General features: G+C 39.3%; 1 protein-coding gene across 3 annotated transcripts in view; it reads left to right on the forward strand.

Moving 5' to 3' along the window:
- OSBPL10 (oxysterol binding protein like 10) overlaps positions 1–18816 on the forward strand; it is a 261251-nt gene that overhangs the window by 134295 nt on the left and 108140 nt on the right. For 2 of the 3 annotated variants that reach the window (XM_074312716.1, XM_019727744.2), the window contains exon 4: positions 2045–2236. The exons of the other annotated variant lie outside the window; for it this stretch is intronic. In XM_074312716.1, coding sequence (XP_074168817.1) covers positions 2045–2236 — 192 coding nt within the window. The remainder of the gene's footprint in view (positions 1–2044; positions 2237–18816) is intronic. 3 annotated transcript variants of the gene reach the window in all.

Genomic DNA, 18816 nt, shown 5'->3' on the forward strand with positions numbered 1-18816 from the left:
GTCCCATACTGATGGACATTTGGGTGGTTTTCCATCCTTTGCCATTAAACATACTGCTATGGTGACTAATGGGGACATAGGCCATTTCACCTGGGTGCAGGGATACTGCAGGATACATCCCCAAATGGGGCATTACTGGATCACAGGGAAGTCATTTGTAACTACCAGATCGCCTTCCTCACAGATTTTTGCCACCTTATACTCCTACAAACCCATTTCTCTATGGTCCTGTCAACAGGCTTTATGCTCGTACTTTTGGATTTTTGCCAATATAATGAGTCAAAGATGGTATCAAAATATGGCTTGTGTTTACATTTATCTTATGAGTACAGTTGAACATGTTTTCACATGGTTTAATGGCCATTTATCTTTTTTTGTGAACTGTCCACATCTTGCCTTATTTTAATAGTTTGCTGTTCTTATCAGTTCCTAGGAATGATATTTCTAATTATAAATTACAAAAGAATGATGAGCCTTTTGTCCATGAAACAACTTGAAAATATTTTTCCTACTTTACCATTTGGCTTTGTTGGTGGTGGGTGTAAATCTTTAAAGTTTGTTTGTTTCCCATGCAGAAGTTTTCAGTTTTTAAGTAATCAACATTATTGAGCTCGTCTTTTCTGGCTTTTGCATTTTGAGGTGTTAGGCCTTCCCTACCCCATGGCTACATTTTTCCTTCTAGTGCTTTTGTTTTTTTCTTGTCTCTGATCCATTTGGGGTCTGTGATCTGAGAGATGAATCCCAACTTTGTTTTCGGGTGGCTGCCCAGTTATTTAATACCAGTTATTGAAAAATTCATCTCCACTAAATTGCGCTGGTACCTTTATCATAAACTAAATTATTTGGATTATATGTTACTGTAGGATGAAATATAAACACTGCACTAATAAATGGGGATTAATTGGTAGATAATTTAGTATATTCATGTAGCAAACATTTATTTATTAAGTACTTAATAAATTAAACCATCATCATGTAAAAGGTCTTGGGGATATAAAGATGCGTTGGAAAGACTCTCTTAGGAAAGTACCTGGACAATGAATATAATGATGCAGTAGAGTAAGAGCACTGGAGAGGCCAAGACAGACAGGGAGATACTGCACAGAACAGAGCTGAGCCTTGCAGGTGCAACTGAAGTTTGCCAGGCAGGAGGGGAAGGACATTCTAGAAATAGGAGCTAATAAGTGCAGAGGCACAGATCCATAAGAGTCCAAGGTGTTTGGGGGGATCCTGAGTAGCTCTTCATGGCCATTGTGTGGGGCAGGAGACACAAGTATGGTGAGACCAGAAGGCTAGTTAATGAAGATGGTCTCTTCAGTGAGTGAATGTGGGATTTGGGCATGTCATGTTTGTTATACAAGGTGTGATAATTAAGTTCGCAAACTCATCCTAGAAAAAGTGCTACATACCTCATTGCTGAATATCACTACGGTCACCTTTGAAGTACTCCCCTTGGAAAGCTATGCACGGACACCAGCGCCTAGTCCACCCTTCAAAGCAATTTTGGAACTCTTTTTCTAGGATGGCCATCAGAGCTATTGTCGTATTACCCTTGATGTCCTGAATGTCATCAAAATATCTTCCTTTATCTTTGGGTAAAGAAAGAAGTCATTGGGGGCCAGATCAGGTGAGTAGGGAGGGTGTTCCAATACAGTTATTTGTTTACTGGCTAAAAACTCCCTCACAGACAGTGCCATGTGAGCTGGTGCATTGTCGTGATGCAAGAGCCGTGAATTGTTGGCGAAAAGTTCGGCTCGTCTAACTTTCTCAGGCAGCCTTTTTAGCACTTACAAATAGCCAACTTGGTTGACTATCCAGTTGGTACAAATTCATAATGAATCATCCCTCTGATACCAAGAAAGGTTAGCAACATCATTGCAACAAGTTTGTGAACTTAATTGTCAGACCTTGTGGCTCCCCCATGCCTTCATCCCTCTAAACAGATAAAGGGGAAAGGTTAAAAGCTCCAACAAAAACGGAAGCCAATACTTAGGTGTGTTCTGCAGGTCGGTTGTTGAGTTTTGACACCTGTTGCTTATTCTAGACTACTCCAAGCTCCCGAAGCCGAAGTCTCACTTTGCTCCCCCATGGAACACCCAATTCTGCGTCTCCCTGTAGCCAGAGACACCTTGGTCCGGGGACCCCCGGTGTTGTCACAATCACGCATCACAAGTCGCCTGCAGCCGCCCGAAGAGCCAAGAGTCAGTATTCCGGCCAGCTTCACGAAGTCAGAGAGGTAGGCTTTGCTCTCCTACTAGGTTAAGTGGTCCACGGGAGTTAGGGCTGTGACTGTTGCTCTGCCAACTTCTCTTCCTTTGTACCATCTTGGTTCTGGAGAGAGAGGACCAGCAGCAAACGTCCCACCCACACAGCCGTGACAATCCCTCCTGGTAAAAAAAAGTAATGATTATTTCTGTTTCTTAGGTTAACTGAGTTGTTAGGAGACTTCTGTCAAAGCTCAGAAAGCAGAGAAAGCAAGCTGACAGAAACATGGATGTGAAGGGAAGTACACTCCAAGTCTCCATGCTCATTGCAAGGAATAGACAGTACAAAATAATGGGCGATCAGGAAATAATTGAGGGTTTTGAAACTCAGGAGGTGTTAGGCCTAAAGCTTATTTACCACTTTTCTGACCCGTTTCTCTTTGTGAAGTGCTTACGTCCGTACCATCACAGATACACTCCAGCGGGGAGGGTTGAGTAGTGAGAAGAACACTGCCCTTAGAGTCGGGACACTCTGTTTTTCGAGAGCAAATCTTTTAACAGGTTCGGACCCGAGTTTCTGCATCTGTGGGGATAACCCAGGCCGTGCCAACCTCTTAAGGGAGATTCAAAGCTCACCTGTGGTCATGCACATGAAAACCCTCCACCTGGGAGACCTTGTGAACACACATGGGGTTGTGTTTTGTTTTACTTTGATACACTGGGGAGTCATCAATGTGGGGATCCTAGATCCTCAGAATTCCGGTCAGCCTTTGCAGCTGTTATCAAGAACAGACTATAAAAGAAATGATGTTGGTCTTGGCTGCCTAACTTGTGTTCAATGTGGAGGCTTTTTGTCTGCAGCTGACTTGTGCACAGACCAGCTTGTCCCCTTAGAGAAGAAGCAGAGCTTGTCCTCTGTGTCAAGCAGGAGAACAGGACTCCTAGAATAGGGTCTTGCTGCTACTTGCGTCAGCCTGCATCTTATTTTATTTTTTAAATGTCACGAGCCAAGCAGTGCTGTATTATCTGACTGTCTTGGTCTGATTCTGGTCCAGGACAGAAAATCTGAAATCTTCTGAGTCAAATTTGTAGATGCCAACAAAAGACTTTCTTTTTTTTGATAGATTTACATATTCTTTATTGCCTAATAAAGACAAGATACAGAGTCATATACTTCCTTTGAAATAGTCACTGTGATGTTAAAAAAAAAAAAAAAGTCTGACCAAGAGTTTAATTTTGCTACATAGAATGCCATGAGGAATGGTCGCACATAAGTATGTATTGCTTTTCATTTTTCATAGCACCTTTACAAAAACCTGTCTTAGGAAAAACTTTGAATGTGCGCGAAGTAGAACAGAATAATGGTGCCCATCACCTAACTTTAACAATGCCAACTTTCTGTTCTTTTTTCCTCTTTTCCCCCACCACTTTTTTTTTGCTAGAGTATTTTAAGGAGATCTTAAATATTTTATCATTTTAGCAGTGCCAGTAAATGCTTTAATATTCATCTAACAGATAAAGACTTAGGAAAACTTAACCGTAATACCATTATGTCACTTTTATGTAAACCTCATTGCAGATATTTTTTTTGAGAGTACTTTAGAGACTATAACTTTAAAAAAGAAAAAAGGCAAGTTTAAAGTTCTTGGTATTTTGAGAATTCTTTTAATTCTATTATAATGAATTTTTGATAGACTCACTGTTACAAGTGATGACAGGAGGTTTTGTATGTATGAAAAAAAATGGGGTGCTTGTGTTTGTGAGCAGTGACCTAAATCAAAGTTGAGGTACTTTAGCTTGATTCTCAGTAGCATTTGATTCAATATAATGCCCAAATCTTTTCTACCTCTGTTTTTTAAAAAGTCAAGGTTTTAAAAGAATAAAAGTATGTTCTTTGCATATGTGTATATAAAAACCTTTATTATATAAAGTATATAATGCAAGTGTGCATTGCAAAAGAAGCCTAAAGAAGAAAAACAGAATTACCCATAATTCTGTTAGTCTTTCAGTGAATTCACTTCTTGGTTTTTTTTTTTTTTTCTGTATTAGTTAAATATATAGATATGGAAAGGATTGCATAGTATGATCTAAACTTTGTAAATGATTACATATATGATGCTCTTTTTGTTTGCTCTCCATTTTCTGTCTATTGGGCAGAGGGGTTATTGTAATTTCCCAGAATCTAATAATATGAAAAATAATTAGGCAAGATGTTTCCATAGCCCTTTTTTTTTTTTTTTTAAGATTTTTATTGGGGAAGGAGAACAGTGTGTATTTCTAGGACTTTATTGGGAAACAGTGTGTTTCTCCAGGACCCATCAGCTCCAAGTCAAGTTGTTGTCCTTCAGTCTTAGTTGTGGAGGGTGCAGCTCAGCTCCAGGTCCAGTTGCCATTTTCAATCTAGTTGTGCGGGGGTTGCAGCTCACCATCCCGTGTGGGAATTGAACGGCAACCTTGTTGTTGAGAGCGCGCGCTCTAACCAACTGAGCCATCCGGCCACCCCTCCATAGCCATTTTGATTTGTTTTTTGTACTTGTCGGCAAAAGTATTTCTCTTCAGGTGATTGTTTTTGTTTATCAGTGACCTTTCTTGCTGAAAATTAATTTTAAGTGAACTTGTTGAGAAGTATGTACAAACATTGACAATTGAGAGAATTGTAGGGTATTGAACACCTTTAAAGGAAGAGTTGAAAGTTTTGATTCTCAGGTTTATCATGTCCAGCTTCACTCCTGATTGGAGAAAGGTAACTGTTTTGTGGCATCTGCCATTTTATGATGTGGACAGGTCCACCACCCTGAGAATTAATCTGAGCAAATTTCATTCATACCAGAAAGTTCTGCAGTTTTAAAAGTATAAATTTCAGAATACAAAGGCCTCAGCTTTTAGACTCCACTGTATTCATCTATAAAATAACTAGAAGAAAATGGAATAGCACTTTTAACCCAGCTGTACAGGGAAGATAAACGTAGGACTACTGAAGCAATGGAGAACATCATCATACACAAGACAGATGTGCCTGAATATCTGAAGAATAAAAGAAAAATAGCCCAGCCAAAGGCAATAGAATAAATTTTAAATGGAATGTCATAGCATGGGCGAAAATAATGGGACAGTTTTAAAGATTAAGTGGTTATCATCTAGAATATAAAGAATTGAGATACCAAAGGTCAGTACCTGAAGTCCTCCCTGGAAGCGGTTAGGAGAGATGAGTTTAGGGAATTGGAGGCTTAATATCATCGTGAGGAGAGCAGGAACATAGCAATTCAAGAAATAGAAATTAAGACTACGTTGTCTATCAGATTACTAGAAATAATGATAGTCTATTATTTGTTGGGGTATTAATAAATCGTGGTGGTGTTGTACATTGTCTTTTTGCTACAGTCTGGTAATAAATAGTAAGAACTAAACACAAAACAAGCTGCGTATTACCGTTGACTCATAAATTCCCCATTGGGAAATATATCCTGAGGAAATAAGCCATGGACTTGGGGGGTAGCGGGAAGAAAGTTCATTTGGGTAAAGCTATTCGTACTAGTAAATAGGTCCAATACAAAACTCATGGGAATGGCTAAGGAAATAATACATTTAACATACTGAATTACTACGTGGAAAGTTAAAAGTCCTGCCAGTATTATTGCTTCATATGTGTGTGTAAGTGAAACAGGAAAATCAGGATACAGAGTAATATGCACACATTGGACCCTGTGTCCATCTTTATAAAGTTCAGAAATTATTTCAAACAGTGGTTCTGGAATTTTGAATTTTATTTGCAAACTAAAATTTAGAATTTGAGCAACAACTTAAGTGTTACAAATTTTTTATTTTACCTGGTAGAGACATTTTTGAAGCACAGTGACAATCAGTGTTTGCCATCATCCCATAAAAGCACACTCAATGCCCACACCACCCCAACCAATATAGTCTTAGAATAAAGGGTCATTCGTTGCACTAAATAAATTTAGTTTTATGAGAAACATACTGTATTTTCCTTGCTTTTCAGATTTTATCTTGAATTAGAAGAGAGTTTATCATGGATTGATCCTGGCCTATGAATATCTGTGTTTTTAAACCCCCGATTGCCACTGATTTTTAACTTCCGAAGTGACTTTCAATGCACGTCATCTTCTCCATGGCCAGATTTTCTTCCTTCTAGTTCATGCCTTACTCTGTCTCCAGGAAGCCATCTTCCTAAATGGGATCATTTTATCATGTCCGCCTTGCTCCCCGCTGTCCGTAGGATAAAGGCTGAACTCTTCAGCATGGCCAGTGAGGCCTCCCATAGTCTGTCTTGTTTCTGCCTCCCTTGCCTCGCCTCTTGCCCTCATCACGCCCCCTTGTCCCCACCGTGCACTTACTACCTCCCTCTGTTGGGGGGCATGTTGCCCAGTAGCACTTTCTGCCATGATGGGAATGCTCTATGACTCTGCTCTCCATTACAGTGGCTACTACATACATGGGGACAATGAGCTATAGAATGTACTGGTCTGAATTGAGATGTATCATAAGTGTATAGTGCACAGCAGACTTAGTACAAAAAAAAGGTAAATGTTTCATTAATAATGTTCTTAAATACTCATTACATGTAGAAATGAAAATATTTTTCATATGTTGGGCTACATTAAATATATTAAAATTAATGTCACTTTTTTCTTTTAACCTTTTTAAATGGGCCTACAGAAAATTTAAAATTACGTATGTGCCTTTTCTTTGTGGCTTGCATTATGTTGCATTACATTTCTTTTGGACAGCACTGCTTTAGACTGAGAACTTGCTCACTCAGTGATTCATCCATCCATTCTACAGTTATTAATTGAGTACCTGCTATGTGCAGGCCCTGGATTTTTATGCTGAAAGCTGTGTCTTATTCATCTTTGCATCTCTAGCCCTAGCACAATTGCTGGGCACGTTGGTTGAACATACTGATTTAAAGACCCATTTTCTAGCAGTTGGAATGCTTTAGAAATGGAATGCGGAGGCATTCAAGGGTTGCTTAGAACTATATGGGGTGGATGTGAGCGATTTGTTGAGGGTTGAGTCAGGTATCCATATGGTCTCCTCTGACGCTGACAACACTGGGTGGGTCGACTCCTAAATGACTCTGAGGTGTGAAAGGGCAGCAATGATAGTATGAGCCTCTGAAGGTGCCGTTGGAATAATTTTATAAATACAGTCTAATGTATTTTTAAAACCTCAATTTGAACCCTCAGCTGTTTACGCATGTGCTGATTGCAGTGTATAGTGTACATTTGAATTTTAAATTTTATACTTTTCTGCATTATAACAGGTTTTAATATGGCTCACATGTATTTTAATGGACACAAGTTCAGTTGGTACAAGGGCAGTGCATATTTTTATAAAATTTTGGTTTGCTAGATGCTTTTTGAAAACATACAACCCTTCATACATGTTCAGACCAATGTGTGTATGTGTTGTGTACACATCTGCAAATATACATGAATTGGATAGAAGATAGGAAAGTCAAGATGTTTCTTCTTTTCCTAATTCCTCACGACTGTTTCCCAGAAGTGGCCCCTGAGATGTTTTGTGTGTGTCTGTGAGCATGAGAGCACGTGTATGTTTGTGTATGTACATGGATTTGGGTGTATGTATGGGACTATTTATGGTCTATGACTGGTTTTATTTCAACTATTCCTGGGTTAGAGTTAGAAAATTCTCTAAAGAGGGTACCTACTAAAATTTTTCTCTAAATCCAAATATAGTAATAGGCATGGGCGTAACAAATATTTGAGAAATAGAATAAACTTTTTAGAGCCCAGGTTCTTGTGGCTTTGACTGAATGTGTTTTTTACTTGTGACATTTGAGACTTAAAAAAAAAATACGCTTAATAGATAGACTTTGTCTGGATTCTGTAGCTTGAAGAGGGAGGGAAAAGGTCACGTTGTTGGCCGGCTGTGAGGCATAAATTTAGATTTAATTAAGCTTTCAATTAGAATTCATTGACAAATAGGAATTACCCTTTTCTTAAATTATCCTTATCCTTTCTTTTTTCTGTTGTTAAATAATTTGTTTCCAGGCACGTTACCCTTTTGAAGAGAGAGCTGTTTGCTGCACTGGTTTCCACTATATCGAGGCTACGTAATTTAATACGGTTTGAAATCTTTCACAGAGTAGAAAAGGTGGAGGAGATGTGTGTGTATGTGGTTTCAGCTATGTGAATATGTGTGTGTGTGTTCTTGTATTTGTACTGTCATATTTGCTTAACACACATTCAAAGGAAGTGCTTTAATGAAGCTGCCCTCTTCATAAATGATGTCAGCTCGGGATTCTCTGTCTTCACGATGATTTGGTTTGATTCCGGGGCAAATGAACATGGTGAATGCCTGGTTAGAAACCTTGACTCGTGTGGAGCCTTTGCTATAGAGGCAGTAACTGTAAAATATCACCCTAACAAGTTTTATTAGCTGATCAATTTTAAGGTAGCAGTCAGTCCTGGCATCACTGGATATGGGCCATCTCATCGCCAGGGAAACTGCATTTAGGGTATAATGTGCATTTATCTGTTGTGTGAACAGAATGTTGATTTTTGAAAGTGTCCTAAATTATTTGTCCTGTGTACTTTCTGGATCCATGATGACAGGTAACCCTAGCGTGTGTTTTTGGTAGCAATTTGCCATCTCTCAAAATAAATCTGCTCTAGACTTCAGTTTTCAACAATTATTATACAATGAGGGGTTAGTTAATAGCAGTGATTTCCAAATGGTTAAAAAGCAACAGTTTTATTTTTGAATAAAAATATTGCAGATCCTTACTATTTAAAAACAGGTAAAAGTAGTGTTTTATTATTGCAACTTTACTTTAGAAGGGAAGATGGGCATTTACTGTGTTTCCCTGAAAATTAGACTGGGTCTTATATTAATTTTTGTTCCAAAAGACGCATTAGGGCTTATGTTCAGGGGATGTCATCCTGAAAAATCACGCTAGGACTTATTTTCCGGTTAGGTCTTATTTTTGGGGAAATATGGTATTGTGAAGCACGTTGACTTGGAATAGTACTTATGACCACCATTGCAATCCCTTATCAGCCTCTGTATCCGGGCAATTGGATATAAACATTTGTGTGATGTGTGGAACACCTTCGAGGTCTTCTGAGAACATGGTTTGAGAGTCATTGGATTTTGGCATTAACAGCATTGCAGGTGAACAACAACAAAAGTAAAATAGTGAGATAATGTCCCCCATTAACTCTCAACTCATCTTTTCCCAAACTGCTGCCCTGGGAGAAGGATGTTCTGCTGTCTTAATCTGCTCAGGGCACAGCTGGGGGGCATGTGGGAGGTGGAGGAGGCTGAGGGCATAATTAAGCACAAAAGAAGTAACTGCCAGGTCTCCCAGAAAGCTAGGAGTGTTCATAATTTTCTGATCCTCACCACAGCTGTTCTTGTTTGAAAAAGAGCTTCCAGCCTCACTGGTGGTAATGCAAATCCCTATTTTCCCACTTTGATCCCTCCCTCTCACAAACTTCCTTCCTTATCTGCAGTTGATTCTCTCCCCAGGCTCTTTATTGTCTGGTTACATTTAGAAACTGGGCATTTATTTGTTTACTTGTTTATTATCTGACTCCCTCTTGTCCCTCCATCTAGAGCATGTAGAAGGGTTTTTCCCCCAAACTCTTTATTCCTTGGCCCTTCGCAAAGCACCTAGCACATAGAAATTTGAGGAAATGAGTGATTTTCCGTACAGGGGATGCTTTGGGAAACACTCCTCCACTGATTTGGTTAAAGCTTTTGCTGAGAAAGGAGTTTCTTGCCCTGTGGCGTATTTTTAGCAGGGTTATAGTCCCAACGCAGAAGCCGTGGGGAGCTTGGGCCCAAAGCTGTTCTGTGCTTCCAGTGGCTGCCTTCCACCATGCCCCGACACACTTAGGTGTTTCTTCTCTTAGTTCTTGGTGTACTTTCACATCCACCTATATTTTTAGCTAATATATCTTTATATTATAATTATTTTTCAAATCTCTCACTAGTGTTTAAGCTCCTTCCCCAAAGGCATGGATTAATTAACAACAATAGCAACTATTATACAAACAACAGTATTTCCCACTTGTTGGGATCTTGCTATGTGCCCGGTACTGTGCTCAGCTTTACTTGTGTTCTCCTCAAGCCAGCCCTGTGAAGTAAATACTACCGGTGTCTCTATTTTACAGACAGGAAACTGAGACATAAAGAGGTTAAGGCAAAGAGAAACCAGAGAAACAGAACCAGTAGGTGACATATATTAAGATTTATTGCAAGGCATTGGCTGTTGTCCAATTGTGGGGCCTGTCTAGTAGGAAGGTCCAAAATCTGTCGGGCAGAGAGGAACTTCCAGGCACAGGCTGACATGGCCATATACAGGCAAAATTACTGCTTCTTCAGAGAAGCCTCAGCTCTGCTCTGAAGGCCTTTCCGTGGAATCGGGTCCACGATTTATCTGGGTAATCTTAAAGTCAACTGATTATGAACTTGAGTCACATCTACAGAATACCTTACAGAAACATCTAGATGAGTGTTAGATTGAGTCAAGTGGATTGTCGCCTTACCAAGTTGACCCATCAAAAAGACCATCACAAGAAATTACACAGATGTTAAGTGGTGGGTTCTGGCCCAGGTACCAGTTCCTATGCTGGGAATTAGGCAAAATATGGCATTTCTGATTAATCTGTCAGTCTGTATAGGCGATGGAATGCCTGAGCGTGCCCGCCAATAATACTGGCAGAGTCTGGGTAGTCTGCAAGCAGTTCCCACCCTAGTCACTAGTGATTTTCAAAAGGGGGTTTTAGTGGTTAACTATAATCAGCTTATTGAGTTTTGTACCATGTGACTCCACCATCGTGTCCGAAGCAGATCAGGCCAGCTATAGCGGCCTTGTCTTCTAGCCTGGCTGTTGGACATTGAGGTGGTCTCATGTGGCACCTCTAGAATAAGATTGTGCCACTCCACACTTTAGAGTGTGAATGGGAAGCATGCAGATGCCAAGAACTGGGGAAGTAGTTAGTGGGGAAACTACCTGCTGCCAATAGGATATAAGCAGCTAAGTCACACATTGCTGGATTCCTAAAGGTTATCATGAGAGTTGTTATGGCGTTATATTAGTCAGGATTTTCAGAGAAACAGAACCAATAGGGGTGTGTGTGTGTGTGTGTGTGTGTGTGTGTGTGTGTGTAATTGGTTTGTGTGATTATGGATGCTGGCAAGTCCAAAATCTGCATGATGGGCTGGCAGGCTAGAGACCAAGGGAAGAGCCACTCTAGCAATTGAAGTATGCAGGTTGTCTGCTAGCAGAATTTCCTCTTGCTCAGGCGAGGTCAGTCTTTTGTTCTATTCAGGCCATCAGCTGATTGGGAGACGCCCATCATGGAGGACCATTATAGAGGGCAGTTTGCTTGGCTCCAAATTCACCAGTTTACATGTTAGTCTCATCCAAAGACACTCTTACAGAAATATCCAGAATAATGTTTGTTCAAATATCTGGGCACCCTGGCGCAGCCAAGTCGACACATAAAATTAACCATCACAAGCATCCTAGACTGTCTTATTTCCCCTTGCAGTCTTACTGTACACGTGTGTTCCCTGAGCCTATTTCTGGAAAGCTAACAGCTTGATTATCACCAATCAAACCATGTTGGTTATTGCACTCACTGTGGGTCCAGCGCTGGTCTCTGATGTGGGGGCATGGAGTGATGTATGCAGCCCTGGCTCTCATAGAGGGACTTGATAATCTAGGTGATTGATTAAGCTAATGTGGAAATTATTCAGTGCTGCAATAGTTAACTGCAGTAGGAATTCACCAGAAGGTGAGGCCAGTGTGGACTGACTGTTGGTCCACATAGACCTGCACCCTCTGGGCTGCACAAGTCACCAGGACCCCTGGTAGAGTTGCCCTGGATTAAGCAAAATTATATATATATATATATATATATACACACACATACATATACGTATATGTATATATATAATATATATATTAAGCATATGTATATATAATTATATATGTATTAAGCAAAATTATATATATGTAAATAAAGGGACTATCTTCCTCTGCCCTCTGGTTCATAGTGATTCATGGTTTAGACGTGTTTGAAGCTTTGCGCTGAGAAGAAAGCTAAGTGGCTGATTATTTTTTGTCACGGTTAGTTCTGTGACAAAAGACTTCTGCCTGTTTTACCTCATGTGGCAATTTAATACAAAGGAGTCTTCCTGTAAGTGCGTTAGACCTTGAGATAATAACAGATTTTGGATATTGAGTGAGTAGATGGGGGCAGTTGGCTCAGTTCATCCTGTGGCACTCAAGCCACCCTCGGCACTTGTTTTATGATCTTATTTGTAGTGATTTCTGCAGAGGACTTTTTTTTCCCCCTAGTGACTCATAGTAGTATGTTAGGATAAGATAGGTGTTCTTCCTCATTTAAAACCCAGTCATGTTTTTCTGTTATCAGCAGAAGCAAGGGACTGTGGTTATTCCCCTCTCCCATCTGCATTAGATACTTGGGTATTATAGAGTTGCTGGTGAGTTACATTAGTTTCCTTAACTGCCCACCTTCCTTAGCCAACTTTCTCCCACCCCACCATAATGTTTTGTTGCTTTAATCTGAATTTTATCTAGTTCATTTTTTGGGGGGGGAGGGTTGGGTGTTTTTGGAGTGATGAAAATTTCTGTATCTTCATTGTGATAGTGATTACACAACCATATACATTTATCAAAACTCACTGAAATGTACTTAAAATGGATTTGTTTTATTACAGATAAATTATATCTCAATAAAGTTAATTTAAAAATTAGTTTCATGGTAACAAAACTAAAACATTTTGCTGAAATCAGATTTACTTCAACCTGCGATATTATAGTTTACTGTCTACTAGATAGCCTAGGTTCCCTGCATTTGTTGTCTAGAATATAGAATTTACCTATTTTGCAACCTCACAATTTAACTTTTGTATGTCATCTCCTTTAAAACTCATTAATCCAATTCTACTAGCTGTTGAGGGGCCTAGGATTCTGTGTGCTATTATTTGAACCTCTGCTCTTCTTCCCTTAAAATTGAGGTATATAATTGACATATTATATTAGTTTCAGGTATACAACATAATTTGATATTGATATATATTGTGAAATGATCACAATGTCTAGTTAACATCTGTCACCATACATAGTTACAGAATTTTTTTCTTGTGATGAGGGCTTTTAAGGCCTACTTTCTTAGCAACTTTCAAATATGTAATACAATATTATTAGCTATAGTCACTATGCTGTATATATTACATCCCCACGACTTTATGATTTTATATTGGAAGTTTGTGCCTTTTCATCACTTTCATCCATTTTACCCACTGCCCACACTCTGCCTCTGGCAACCATCAATTTGTCTCTATGTCTATGAGCTTGGTTTTTGTTTTAAGTTGTCACTTATAAGCAAGTCTTTCTCTGTCTGACTTAATTAACTTGGCATAATGCCCACAAGTTTCATCCATGTTGTTGCAAATGGCAAGATTTTATTCTTTTTTATGGCTGTATATTTCTCTCTCTCTCTCTCTCTCTCTCTCTCTCTCTCTCTGTCACATTTTCTTTACTGATTCATTAATGGACACAGGTTATTTCCATATCTTGGCTATTATAAATAATGCTGCATTGAACATGGGGGTGCATACATCTTTTCAAGTTAGTGTTTTTTGTTTTCTTCTGATAAATACTCAGAAGTGGAATTGCTAAATCATACGGTAGTTCTATTTTTAATTTTTTGAGGAAATTTCATATTGTTTTCTATAATGGATGCACCATTTTATATTCCCACCAACAGCATACAAGGGTTCCCTTTTCTGTACTTTCTCGCCAACATTTATTTCTTATCTTTTTGATAATAGCCATTCTACCAGCTGTGAGGTAATATCTCATTGTGGTTTGATTTCCTGATGATTTCCGTGATGATTAGTAATGTTGAACATCTTTTTATGTACCTATTGGCCATCTGGATGTCTTCAGGACATTTCTATGCAGATCCTCTGCCTGTTTTTTCTTTTTAAATCAGGTGATTTTTTTTTTTTTTTTCTCTTGAGTTGTATGAGTTCTTTATATATTTTGGATATTAGCCCCTTATCAGATGTGCAAATATTTTCTGCCATTCTGCAGGTTAGTTTTTCGTTTTGTTGATGGTTTCCTTTGCTGTGCAGAAGCTTCTAGTTTGATGTCATCCCCCTTGTTTATTTTTGCTTTTCTTGCCTTTGCTTTTGGTGTCAAATTAAAAAACTCATTGCCAAGACCAGTGTCAAGAAGCTTACTCCCTATAGTTCCTTCTAGGAATTTTATGGTTTTAAGTATTAAATTCAAGTCTTTAATCCATTTGAGTTAATTTTTGTGTATTGTGTAAGATAGTGGTCCAGTTTTATTCTTTTGCATGTGTGTCCAATTTTCCCATTACCATTTATTAAAGAAACTGTCCTTTATCCTACTGTATATTCTTGGCTCCTTTGTCATAAACTAATTGACCATATAGGTGTGTGTTTATTTCTGGGCTCTCTATTCTATTCCATTGATCTGAGTGTCTGTCTTTATGCCAATACCATACTGTTTTGATTACCATAACTTTGTAATATAGTCTGAAATCAGGAAATATGATGCCTCCAGCTTTGTTCTTCGATCTCAAGATTGCTTTGGCTATTTGTGACCTTTTTTGTTTCCATACACATTTTAGAATTGTTCTACTTCTGTGAAAAATGCCATTGGAATTTTTATTGGAATTGTGCTGAATCTTTAGATTGTTATGTGCAGTACAGACATTTCAGCAATATTTTTCCAATCCATAAGCATGGGATATCTTTCCATGTATTTGCGTCTTCTTTAGTTTTCTCCATCAATATATTATGATGCTTTTCCTACTTTTAATCATGGCCCAAGGACATCTCATCTATTGTGAAAAATTTATGTCATCTGCACAGAACATTCATATGTTATCCACAGAACATCTCACTCATCCTCTTAACCGGCTTCATATTCAACTTATCCCATCTCAGCATATAATGCCACCAAATAAACAACGCAAAGTGGTTATCAGATCCTACTTTTACAAAAGAAAACTTAGGGTTATTTATATCACTGTTCTTCACTTCCCACAGCCACTCTGATTCTAAAATCTCCCCCTCTCCCAACTGGAGGCTCTCCTACTACATTGTAAAATCTTCGGGGAGGAAATCACTTATTATGTCACATTTCATCCCTGAAAGTCCTTACAGCAGTGCTCTGAGCTTCAGAGTTGTTCAATAACTGGTTGTCACATGAATTAGTACATCAAACTATCAACCAATCTACTATAATTACTGCTTCCTCAACAGTTTCTACATGACACACTTCAATTTGAGCAAATAACTCTCTTGATGTGGATAGTCACATTCTTATAGACCCAGAGAAGTGAATTGCTAGAATTGGTGGGACTTCAGGTCTGAGTAGACAAAAGGGAATGCCTTCAGAATCCCTCAGACAGCTGCCTCTTAGTATCTTTTCTCCTACTTTTAAGGGTCTCCCAAGTACAGAATTCCTTTAACAGAAGGCAGTTCCGTGGTGGTATAAAGAATATCAACTGGACAGAGGCTTTACTGTAAGAGTGCCACAGTTCCTTTCTCAGTGATTAATGGGCAGGTTAGATGTCAATATATGTGGAAGCCCTTTGTAAATGCAACACCAACAGATATAAAGGATTATTTCCTGTAAATTTTCTCTAGCTCATTTAAGGTGTGATATCTGTTGCTTCTACTTTATATTGGAGATTGAGCATCATAACCCTGATTATCATTATATCCTGGTTTTTTTATATTGCTGTATAACAAAACATCCCCAAACTTGACAACGTAAAACTACAACAATCATTTATTTTGCTCAGGAATTGATGGTTTGGACAGGCATAGTAGGATGACTTGTCTCTGAGGATCTCTGAGGCTTCTGGATATTCTTGGGGGCAGGAAAGCCCTGGGGCTGGCTGGGCATCTTTCTTCAGGTAGTTTTAGGGCCTCTCCATGTGGGCTTTCTAGTATGGTGGCTTTCGACTTCTTTTGTGACATTTCAGGTCTCCACGATCATGTGTTCTGAAAACAGGAAGTGGAAATTGCTCGTTTTAAAAAAATCCTGGGCCTGGAAATGGACACTTGAGCCATCTTTTTGGCTCAAAGAATCTGCCCAGATTTAAGGGGAGCGGACAGAGACCCTACCCCCCAAATTGTGGCCATCTTTAATCTACCAAATAAGGCATTTGTGTGTCTTGTGGCTATGAATGCAGCTGAAATAACCCCATATCCTTTTCTTGATTCTTTGCTTCCGGGATTTGGATCCTGTATTAGTTTCCTAGGGCTGCCACAAGAAGTACCACAAAGTGGATGGCTTAAGCAGCTTATTCTCTTACAAGTGGACAGTAGTCTGAAATCAAGGTGTTAGTTTCTTCTGGATGCTTTGCGGGAAAATGTGTCCCATGCCTGTTTCCTAGCTTCTGGCGACAGCGGGTGACCCGTGGCGTTCCTTGACTTGTAGATGTATCACTCCAGTTGCTGGCTCCGGTGTCATATGGGCTTCTCCTCGGTTATCCTAGTTTTCTGTTTTATTTCAAATGTTTTAAATTTAAACCGAAATATAAATTTGTTTCTTTTTCAAAGCCATGTTCATAATGGAAGTTTTCTCATATTTCTGCTGATTTTTTTGTTAAATGTTAAAATGTGAATTAAAAAAAAAAAAGGTATCTGTGCCTCAGCCTCTCCTCTGATGAAGTCCCGGTAGTGTTGGATTCAGCCCATCCACTATTTAATCGTCCACCCTGGTCCATGCAGTATGACTTCATCTTAACTGGCTACATCTGCAAAGACTCTATCTTTAAATAAGCTCACATTCTGAAGTTGTGGTAGACTTGAATTTTGAGGAAGATGATTCACCCCAGTGCACACCCCGGTGAAGTTAAGGTCTTGAAGATTGTTCTTCCATTTTTCACTTCGTGATGATGTCATACAAAGAGCCGTCCCTGTGTGCTCCAAGCCCTTGGCTCTGTTTTTCTACATGGCAGCCCTGGCGTGGAAGCACAGCTGGTCTGACCTCACTGTTGGTCCAGATGGAGTGTGTCAGGCACAGGAGAAGAGTCACCTTGCCCCTTGGGGTTCTCTCCTAACACCCTCTAACCTTTGCTGTAAGGTGAAGTAGGGTTTGAGGGTGGATTGTCTGACAGGACCAGGCTCTCACACAGTTTCGGCTCCAGCTTATTTAAACCTTGGACAGTAATGAGGCCCAGTGTGTATGTTCGGTGTGTTCTTTCTTTGTCATAGTTCTACACCTGGACAGTGGAGTTCAGTATGTACCCACGTACCTAAAAGGAGCTCCCACTTATTAAATGCTAACATACGTCTTCCTGAATCCTTATACTGTGACGTAGGTTTCAAGCCCACTGCACAGATGAGGACTCTGAGGCCTAAAGGAGCTGAGGCATGAGCTCAAGCTGATACAGAAAACAAGCAGCCGGGCCAGAGTGCGAGCCCATGGATGCTCAGCTGGAACCTCTCTCTAAACCAGGTGCACTGCTCCTGGTCGCCTCCCACACCCTAGAAATTTTGCTCTGACTTCTGCATAGTGACAGGGCAGGAGCAGTGCTCACAGCATCTAGCATAGTATTGGCCACAGAGACCTCCTTTTACCTGGAATTTCCAGGTCATAGCTGGTGTTAAAGACAACAACAGGGAGTTTTAATCTTTGGAGTTTTGATTTATATTAACACTTGTCCCATGTGTCGTTTTGTAGACAGAAATCTCTGCCTGTGTGGGTAATAAATGAGTAACTGCAGGGCTGGGTAGACACGCAGGTGAAGGAGTGGGCCCGTAAGCTGCTGTGTGACTCTTGGGCAAGTCATTTGACCTTTGCTCTCACCTGCAAAATGAAGGCACCAGGCTAGGTCACCAGCTTAAAGATGCTTTGGCCATCTTTAAATCAGAACTTGATGTCAGTGAAAGGGATGATAGGATTTTGCTGAAGGGTATTCTTTCCTCCATTTTCTTTCTTTCATTATTTCTTTGTTTGTTACTTTCTCCAGGGCCAGAATAGTCTTAAAATGGTCTGTGAAGAAACATTTGCACATTTTTATTTCAGAGAAATTCCTTATATATTCCTTATTTCTTATATTGCAGAGATTCCAATGTAAAGCATGTGATTTACAGTGGTTGTCGAGTAAGACAAAATCATAAAAATAAGAATCATAAAAAGTAAACAAAAACTTGTGCCCTATATTTTGGGAGAAAAAAATAAAACTTTTATCATTTTAGTACACATTTTTATCTTCAACGTAAAAATAATTGTCCTTTTGCCATGCTACTAGGGAAATCTTTTTTTTTTTTTTTTTTTTTTACCTGTTGTATAACTATTGCAGCATACTGCCAGAATAAACATCCATCACCTTAACACTCATGAGATGAGGAGGTGAGGTGAAGATTTCCCGTTGACGGAGAAATTATCACAGTAAGGCATGTTATTTAGAATTTACTAACATTTGGGCACATAAATCACAGCAGTAATACTTCATAATTACACAGTGCCTTTCATTTGAGATTCCAAAAAGAATTTATAGAGCAACTTGTGAGATGTGACAGCTGTATTAAACTCTGT

This window comes from Rhinolophus sinicus, linkage group LG10, assembly GCF_036562045.2.
Source record: "Rhinolophus sinicus isolate RSC01 linkage group LG10, ASM3656204v1, whole genome shotgun sequence".
Taxonomy (NCBI): domain Eukaryota; kingdom Metazoa; phylum Chordata; class Mammalia; order Chiroptera; family Rhinolophidae; genus Rhinolophus; species Rhinolophus sinicus.